The 10,235-nt window shown below is 37.6% G+C and overlaps 1 protein-coding gene across 1 annotated transcript; it reads right to left on the minus strand.

The window, feature by feature from the left end:
* Nucleotides 1-4,918: 4,918 nt before the first annotated feature.
* On the minus strand, nt 4,919-10,170 carry mrps30 (mitochondrial ribosomal protein S30). Its single transcript, XM_022245167.2, has 4 exons — nt 9,404-10,170; nt 6,737-6,845; nt 6,234-6,395; nt 4,919-6,054 (listed from the first exon to the last, which is right to left on the minus strand). The coding sequence occupies exons 1-4, from the start codon at nt 10,109-10,111 to the stop codon at nt 5,783-5,785; spliced, it is 1,251 nt and encodes a 416-aa protein (XP_022100859.2). The 5' UTR covers nt 10,112-10,170; the 3' UTR covers nt 4,919-5,782.
* Nucleotides 10,171-10,235: the final 65 nt, after the last annotated feature.

Here is a 10,235-nt window from a genome sequence, read left to right on the forward strand (position 1 = left end):
AAATCACATGAAATACGCTTTTGTACAAATGCCAGAACAAAACACAATATCTTGTAAACAACCGGGCTATTTATTCCCAAAATAACTCCAGAAGAAAGGGCTCATTTAGGGCATTGACTGCACATATAGATTTAGCGGGGTACCACAGAATAATGCAAGCAACTGCGCAAGCATTAAATTTGATGTCATGAGATCATACCAAGCACCAACAAAGGCATAAATGTTCAATTTCCTATACCGCAGTACACCAAGTTTTAAGGATGTGGATTACCAGCGACAAAGTGCGGCGGCGATCATACGGTACAAAGGGGTTTCGTGTTCGTGAACATATGGTGCGTAGCAAACGTTCGCTACGCTCTCGCTATGGACATACCAGGCATGCTAGAAAGCGGTAATTGGCTAGATGTTACAGCCCGGGCAGTTCAAACTCCGTCTGCGTCCTTCCTCTATGGTTATACATATATATCACTCCATACGCACATCTGGAGTTTTGAGGCAAAAAAGTCAAGAACAGAACACAGTCAATATAATCTGGAGATTTCCATCAGGTTTATGATTGTGTCCAAGAATCACACAGCTACGCTGGATGTATTTCCCACGAGCATTCAGACCAGGATTGGTCTATACATCAACCTCAGTGCAATGTGAAAATTAAAAATACAAGAGTTCATCCCCTCGGTATAGACAGCATTTAATTGCCTAGTGGATTATAACAAAGTCTAATCATAAACACACCTTTTTAAAGAAAGATTTTAGGGGATGATGTCATTCAATTATTTAACTGTTTAGCACCACGTTAGCACTTGCCTCCACTGGCCGTACCAGAATTGTCAAAATTTATGGTCAAATGCAGCGAGCACCAATTGGCATCGTCGACATAGAAACCATAACGCACATGCCGGTTTGGCAAAGACAACTATTCATTCAAACAATTCATTTTATAGGCCGTAAGCCTTTTATAGAACCTATTATAAGCCAACTAATTCCATTCAATTAAAAATCACTGCATACACTGATGTGATGTCGCGTTAATGTCGGCTTGCTGCTCCTGCCTTTCACCTAACAGAAATCAGATTTGACTTGAAAATTGCTTACTCGATTCACATGGCTAAACCCACCCGGTCAATAAACACAAAAAGACAAACTACACTCGTTCAGAATGGAAGAGGAACTATGAGTTGTAATCATTTCTAACATGAACAGAAACAATTTCTTAGTCGGTCCAGAATCTCGAAATGAGGAGAAAAGTTTCAAATTTTGAACATTACGTTACCACGCCTGATGCTGATTCACTTATTATTACATGTATTATTATTTTTACAAAACATGTCTTGCATATCTAATATAATCTAATCAATTAATATTGTGCATTGGGTGGGACTGAACAAGCTAAACCGACACGAACCAAATCCAAAACCAACCCAAAGTGCAGGTTGAGGGACAGAAATTAATTGTGTAGGCCAAAAAACCACTCATCTCGGTCATACCAGTCACTGTTAATATGCAGTACTAATACACCTGATTTATTTCGGGCTTTAATCGAGATTGCTTAGCCGACCCGACCCAGAAAAATTGCAAACGTAAATCCTACTGAAATTGTGGGAAAACGACCCTACCTGGTCCGGCCCGAAGTCGGTTTCAGGTCTGGTTTGCACAATAGTATAATCATATTGTGGGAGTAACTGTGATTATGTCCCATCGCTTGTTATTGCTTTGTGTACCTAAAATTCGAATCTCCCACATTGTGAGGTGAGAGATGGGCTGAATCATGTCCCTACGATTTCGATGTAATCAGAAAAGTAAAGCAGATAGTGAGGAATTGTTCGGAATTCCCAATTACTAAACTGTATTCAGTATCACCCAAAAACGGAAAACAAAAAATCCTCAATATGCCGTTTGATGTAAGATTCTGCACGAATGTACATGTAATACATATTCAATTATTACAGATGTACATGTATATATGTACATCTGTATCATGAACATCGCTCTCTATACATGTAAAGTGCCATGCGTGCCCCCCCCCCTCGCTCTTCAAATTTCCATGGCCGGGCAAGTCACTCCCCAACAAATCTTCAATCCCCCACTTTCTGCCACAACTTCACGCCAACGGACTTTCGTCAGGTTCCTTTGGAGGTAATCTCTTTCCCTGCCAAACAAACCGCAGACAGATATGAGGACCCACACAATTACTTCACACTGTTTGTCTTGAAGCTAAAGATCATCATTCCATCATCATTCAATAATTTCTTTTTTTCTTTCTTTGCCTTTTTTATTCAGGCTGCCTTTTAAAACAGGCTTTCGGCCATATCTTGTTTCAAAATGTCCATAAGAGCTCATTCAGCCAAATGACAATATTTCAAAAGAGAAGTTGCTACATATAATGTTTGCCTCCATTGCAGACATTATAGGTATACCAGAGACAAAATTATCAAGGGGCCTTGGCTTTCAATCATTTCTTACATTGCAAAAACAGGCAATTAACGCAAATTGAAACAGGAGCTAAATAAAAATTTTGAGTCCTACAACGTGCCCCCCACCCCACAAATTCTCGGTGCCCCCAGGAGCCCCCCACTGAAAAAAAAACATGGATGAATAGACGTAGACCAGGGATAACAAAAACTTGCCCCAAAGCCACATCACTGAAAGCTGGTACCCCCCTAGTAAAATCCTTACTACGCCACTGGCCTACGGACAACCCTGGGAACTGCTAAAATTAGTTTGCAAATTTTCAGCTGGATGGCGCGCCTTAAGGTACCGACAACACAGTCACATGATCGGTAAAAGCTTTTCTGTTCATTTTTTGTTCACCTAGGGGTTGAAGATGTTCGGTGAAAAATAATCTTTTTCTTTGCATGGCATCAAAATAAAGATTGACATATCTTTAAGGAAACTACATCTTCGGGTTTTATTTAATAATACAAAACAGCTGTTGTCATATGATATGCAACATGTGCAACCTGTCTACATTATAGTGTCATTACTTCACAGACGTAAACTCCCCTACCGATAGACACACAGTCATGTGCAACGAATGTCAAGACTTTAGATTGACCACGATTAAACGAGCTACTTCAACATAAAATGTCTAACTTGTAAACAAACTTCGCTAGACTCAATATCTGCTTCGCACACTGAAAGTGGTAACCCAGCAAAGATTTTAAAAATGTGGATATTACGGAGAAAAGTCAGTACACTGAACGAGGTTGGACACAGGGCATACATGCTGTAAAACTTTATCTTCATAAAACGCAAACTTCAAAAAACTGACTGATCATTATTGTGTAGTTCGGGGTGAGTAAAAGGGTCTATCCACGAAAAATAATGACAGTGCGGGGGACAACTTCGTTTCCAGCCAAGGCTCCAACTTTAGCACATACCTGAGAGAACCCATACAGATTACAAGAAAATGTCACGCGGCATGTGTGGAGAAAAATTTTGAACCCGAAAATTTGACTCTTGATCTGTCTTTTATGAAGAAAAGGAATGATGGATGTGTTGTTTCTTTTTCTTCGATTTATCCGTGAGAGTAGTTACAGGAAGAATTAACATAAAAAGGACAGAAAAATTGCTCCAAACTGCTTGCTGACTACAGTGACCTAAAATACAAATCACAAATGGAGGGCCTGACGGTTCGATCCTTGGAGAATCTTTCTCAAAATATAGCTGTGTTTAAAATGAAATCATTGCCCCAGAAATTCGCAGTCAATATCCTGTGACCTTTTCAACGTAACATAGTGATGGATTGTCGCTTTCCACACTGACTCCAAAAATCCTCCTTGAAATGCCATGATCCGAAAATTACTCCAGTCCTACATCGAGGGACGTCCCGGTGATGGCTAGCCGCTGGAATGGAATATTAAGCATCACGATGGGATATGGATCCACTACGCAAATCTGGAAATTGCCCCACAACAGATAAAAGGCCAAACATTCAAACTGCATGTGACCACAAATTTTGCCTATTTCAGTTGGAACTGGACCCCCCCAAAAAAAATTACCTCAGAATACGAGTATGCTAATTAATAAGACGCCAGTTGTACATTAATACATTTCCAACTTAAAACGACGTGAACATGTCTTTGTTTAAAAATCTACACTGCGTTATTGTGCACAAATTGGAATTGCAACCTTGAATTTCAAGTCCAGAAGAACCTGAGGTGATTCTTTTTTGTTACTGGGTGTTTGGTCTGCACTTCAACTATGGCGAAGTAGTGAGGTATTTACCACGATGTTACATGCTACGTCAAGAGACTGTTTGCAGTCCCTCGAGGGAAGACAGGGCACAGATCGGTAAGCAGCCTAAGTAAAAGCTCAAAGTACACACAACATGACATAAAGGAATCGGTAAGGAATAGAATTAGCCGAGTAGAGTCAAATGGAGTCCGTTTGCAAACAGATTTCAAATTGGTTGCCACTGGGGCAAGCTGTCCCAGAGTTCAAAATCCATAACGTTTGGAGTGATATATGTATACAGATACCCTACATACTCTTCCCTTGAATATGTTGATGTAGCCATCCTCGAAGCACGACACTCCAAACCAAATGAATAAATAAATAAAAATTTCTTTTTCCCCAATTATTTCTTTCAACAGACTTTGAGAAAGAACTAAAGGTGTCCCACGGTGTCCCGATTTAAGAATGCAAATCGAACCTCTAAAATCTGTATTCAGCGTAAACATACGTATGGCTTCATCATTACTTAGTCTTGGCACGTTTAACCACCAGCATGACCACACTGACTCGTTCTTGCATTGCTTGGGGCGCTATCGAGTCAACACAAGGAGTGTCAACCAAAGGCCATTTCATCAGTAAAGGCAGTGCCTAATCCACACACACTTATGAGGGCGCTATTCAAAATACCACTTGTACCAAACGGACTACCTGAAATAGCCAACCAGAAGTCTTGATGAGTGCGTCTGTTTTCACAATTTATTGTTAACATTACTAACAACTATGGAGGTCTATGGTTTCGATACGCTACTTACAAATGGCAACATTATAGCGCATACAAATAAGTACAGTGTGCAAGGAAGGTTTTGACATAAATCCTGGTTTTCTGAACAGACAATGTCACCTACAATCCGTTTTGGATTGTGAAAATGTTTATGCAGAAAAGGTTAGGTCTAATATTTTGATCTTTAGCATTTCACTTTGTTGACAAACTCACAAAATAAAACTTCACGACTTGGTGAAGATTTTGTCACAAAATAGTTAGCATGAGGATCTTGTGTTAATAATATGCAATGTCACTCTTGACATTAGACCCAACGTGACACTGAACATAAAGTTGTAACCACCTGAAGTAAAACAACCTTTCTATCTTCTGCAACCTGCTTAGAATACAGCCTACAAAGGAAGATCAAGAATCCCCCAATTTCAGAGTGACTGTTGGCACATCCTTTGGGGTTAGAGTTAAAGACAAAAATCTTTTCATTGCATTTAAGAACCTGGCAGATATATTTTATGGATGCACATGTCTATGTAATTATAACCAGAAGATGAACAAGTTTGTAAATTCAAAAGAACACCAGAAAAAGATCTATCTGACTTACAATAGTGGATATGTTAGAGAGTTTCAAACAAATCAACTCATTAATGCTGAAGAAACATTGAACCATGAAGTGCTTATAAATAATACCGGTATAGCTTTTTCCAAAAAATTCTCATGAAATTGTAGAGTGCAATTATTTACCTGTGCTTTGAAAAGATAGGTTCAGTTCATTGTGCAAGAAGAAAGCACTTGCTCACCATTGGACAATGGACAATTCAAAGTGTTTAGTTATTCTTCCAAAGGGCATGTTCGGTTCAACAAAAAGGCAATAACCAGTTTCAGGACGTCATTATTGAAGTCTATGATCCTTCCATCTTGTATGTCTCCATACAGCTTCATGTCCGGACTGTACCAGCAAACATTACGCAATGGATTATCAGCTGATTGACTGGACAGTCCCATGGTATTCAGCTGATAACAGAAGAATGAAAACTGACAACCATTTGTGACAATTGTCTGACAGGTCATTGGATGTTTCAAGTCTCTGTAAGGATTATTCACTGTTGACAAATACAAAAAAGAGAATTTATCTTAGATATTCACCTTATAAAGAACTCCTGAATTATCAAGATGCAAAACGCAACCATAATTCACATTCTAAAGAAATGTTTCAACACAAGTGTCCAGGGCAAACTCAAATTTTGAAAAGAGTAACTACAGTATGAAAGTCAACACTTACTCTGATACAACGCTAGGCCATTCAGCCATCCAAATGAAGATGACATTCCAAACCCTTGTAACACCTCTTCTAAAATTTGATCTTTAGCGCATCTTGTCCGACTGAATGTAGACGTGTAGATCTGAGTATGACCATAGGTGAATGGATTACCAGTTTTAAATCCTGTCAGAAATAAAAATAAGAGTATGCAGTTGTATTGTCCAATTGAGCATCACCAGGCTAATCCAAGAAAAACTAACTCAGCATACATGTACATGTAGATCCTGATTTTTCAGCTTTTTAAGAGTTTTGTTTCAATCAGCTAGAACTTCAAACTGACATTTGCTTAAATATACAAGAAACTTTCATAGGCCTACAACCAATATTGTCTTAGACACCATTTCAAAATTCTTATCGGATAGGGGTCGGACAGAATAGTCCGACCGATGCATTTATTATAGGTTGACTGTCAGGTTAAGTGTTCTCAAGATAGGCCTACCCTATGTTAATATACATGTACTAACCAGGAAAGCACACAGGGTTAATGTGTTGCTTGAAGACACTGACATTCTCAGGTGCATAGGACCACAATGGTACTTCACCAACAGAAAGCTCATCCTCTTTGCTAATGAACTATAAAGAACACAAAATGGCATGAGAGTCAATGAAAGACACAAACAATCTAATCACCCTAACTCCTGAATCCTCAAACTTCAATTTGATTTTACATCCACGCTAGGGGGTTAGGGTTGACATATTGTAAATTTATCAAGGCAAGGGAACTTGAACAGGGTCATGCTATTTAGTGTCAACTAGCGTCAATGAGTGTCAACAAAGCATCAACAAATTATTCAAGCATATTTGTGCAAAAAAATTTATATTTTCAATATTAATTAGGTTCCTACATATTATATTCACTGTATCACATTTATCTAAAATGATATTTGAGTGTGGAAATTTGAGTGAAAAAGATAGGCCAACTCGTGCAGCCCAACCGGCTGCCATCTTACTTTCGCGTGAATGGCAGAGGAAAAAATGGCCACCCACATACATGTACATCACAAAATAAATGTGTTTTCTTGCAACAGAGGGACAATTTGACTCATTATACAAATTTCAAACAAGCCTATCACAAAACTTTTAATTACTCACATCAAACAAATGTCTCCATTCTATTGCCACACTTACTTGTTTTGATTATTAAAATGTAATGCTGTAAATGGATTAACATTTGGTAACGGAAGGATGGTAAGGAAAGGACAAAAGGATAACTCAATTATTCACGTAACATGCACAAAATGTGATGTTATACTACTGATACAAAAAGAGCATTTTTTTATGTGCAAGGCAATGTGAAATCTAAGCCTAATAAAGCCCTGTGTTCAACATTTTTCAGTTATTTAAATATACATGTAATTACTAGCCACTTGTAGTTAGGCTTGCATCAACATTCATGAATACATGTACAGTGTACCAAACTTTAAAACTCGCCATCAAAACACAAAAAACAATATTTTACAAAGTAAATGTACAATTTCTTTTGATCTGTATTCATGTAGACCCTTTGCTTTCTGTTGCTCTCTGTAGCTTATCCAAGTTGCTTTTCAGCTTGTGTTTGGGCCATCCTATCAATAAAATGAAAAAATCAGATTACTTTCAATTTTGTTCATTTTCCTTCACATTTGATTCCTCTGTGATATCTGCTACATTACAACACTAACCACTGTACTAACATGTACATGTATAGAGTATGTAGCTGTTAATGGGCCTATCAACTTAAATCGAGATTTTTTTTTTCATCTTAAACTATTACTCATAAAAAAAAAACTGATTAAAATTAGTCATTAAAAAAGATATACCTGCACACCTATTTTAATACCAAATCTAAAATTGGAACATTTAGAAATTTAAAACTTAAAAAAAATTTATCAGTGTTCCAAATGTTACAATGAAAATGACCAATCTACGAAAAGAATTAACAATTATACTTACAAGACAGGGTTGGTCTTTGAAGTGTACAGCAGGGTATAGCACCACAGAAACATGAAGAGGTAATGTATCTGAATACTTCTACGGGTTTGAAGTATGCAACAGTGTAGTGCTGCTTCAAAGTTGTTTGATTTAAATGTAACACTGGTAGAATTACTCTATAAATGTACCATTCCAGTGAAAGCCAAGTGAAGCACTGATCATGTTGACAAAGACTTACTTATACTTTACAATTCGAAGGCCCCTGGGCTAGAAGAGGATCCCTCATTTGCATATCAATCAGACCTTGTCAGAAGGAATAAACTTCACAAACTACCGTAGCAACCCCCAAATTCTGTTTATTCTACATGTACATAACATGTATGCAGAAATTATTCATTTGTAACCAATCACTATAAATACATGTACCATAGCTTTTTAATGAAAATAAAATGTCCTTCAGTTACCGTCCTTCCATTACCAAAACAGTAACAGAAGGAAATTTTAATTAATTGTAATTAATAAATAAAAAGGACAAATGTGTCAGTGACAGTGCCATATTGTAGGCCTACCTAAATTTACTTTAAAAACTAACTTTCATTACATTCACACTATAACTTTTAAAGAAAATTAAACATATGTATTTTTCAGTCACGGAAGGACATTTTTTAAGTATAAAATATTAAACTTCACTGAAACGAAACAAATGACGAAAAACAGGGAATATGTAAATGTTTATATCCGTTTTCGTTCTTCTAAATAACTGAAAATATTGTCATTTCAACATATTTTTGTCGGTGTAATGATCAAAACTTTGGTATCCCTGTTTATCACTTTTTTGGGACAAAAAAGGATTACTAATTAATCCTATTTTTTTCACCAAAATGCATCAAAATTAAAATTTCGTTTCTAACTCTTGAAAATATAGACTTTTAGCTTTCATTTGACACCAATTTTGTTTCAATCACTTTAATGTTTTGATGTCATGTCCACTTTGGTGTGGAATTGCCCAGGTGTTAAGAGTCTCTAAAATATGATAAAACCACTTATAAATCCTTAGAGGGTATTTTCAAGTTGTTGACACTTTGTTGACGCTAAATAGCATGACAGGTTTAGGTTGATATACTCTAAATGTATCTGTACAAGGGAACTTGTGCATGCACAGTTACATTGACACATACATGTTATATAGGTAGCCTTGGCGATATAACTTTAGATCCTACCTCAGGAAGTGGGTCTTTCGTTCGGATTAGAAATAACGGATTTCCAGTGAACTGAAATCTGGTCTCTTCACGCTTCCAAAACGATTGAACCTGAACATCTTGGTCTATTTGCGAATCCCTTAGATGTGGATAGTCACCGGCAAGTCCTGTCAATAAAATTCGCATTATATTCTCCATAGTCTGTTTACCAGCAACATTCTCTTGTTTCGCTAATTTTCCTTTGTGTCTGTACAGGTAGAGCTGCTCCTGAAGAATGCAATCAATGATGTGTGGTTTCAACATTTCCACAGACCGTTCCACCACAGGAGTACCTGCCAACTCCATTGTCTGCTTTGGAAGATTTTCCACCATGAGTGTCTTCACAATATGCTTATAAAAATCCAGGAAACTGTAATGAAAGCAAGAAGGGTGTATGGTGTAATGCCAGTTTTGGACCTTACTCAATTCGTGGATCATTTCCGTGGCAGTTGGCTTGTCGTTTATTCTTTGAATGATCAATTTTTTTCGGTATTCTTCTGCCTCTGCCGTTTTCGCATATACTGGTGGAATAATCGGGGGATATGTCGCCTTGCGAACCTCCAGTTGTTTTTCTGTGTTGGTGTCACCCGCAGAATACAAACGACGAGTCGACTGACAAGAATTGTGAAGAGAAAATCGTGAAAACCTTCTTAGCAATGGAAAAGCACGTCTGCACATGAAGGCTGCCATCTTGAATCAGGAACAATGCCCAATGAGAAACGAGAGCGTTCCCTTTAATCAGAAATTCGTCAGTATTATCCAATCATGATAAAGACTGACCTCTAAAATTAACAACTAAGGTCAGCTGATCAAA

The sequence above is a fragment of the Acanthaster planci genome, linkage group LG05, assembly GCF_054643075.1.
Source record: "Acanthaster planci isolate LZ-2023a linkage group LG05, COTS_SCS, whole genome shotgun sequence".
NCBI lineage: Eukaryota > Metazoa > Echinodermata > Asteroidea > Valvatida > Acanthasteridae > Acanthaster > Acanthaster planci.

Excerpts from the sequence above, each read along its gene's own strand:
- mrps30 (XM_022245167.2), bottom strand. The coding sequence starts at position 10,111 with ATGGCAGCCTTCATGTGCAGACGTGCTTTTCCATTGCTAAGAAGGTTT. Across the intron at positions 6,846-9,403 it reads CGAAAGACCCACTTCCTGAG|TTCATTAGCAAAGAGGATGA; the intron begins GTAGGATCTAAA and ends TGTTCTTTATAG. Across the intron at positions 6,396-6,736 it reads TAACCCTGTGTGCTTTCCTG|GATTTAAAACTGGTAATCCA; the intron begins GTTAGTACATGT and ends TATTTCTGACAG.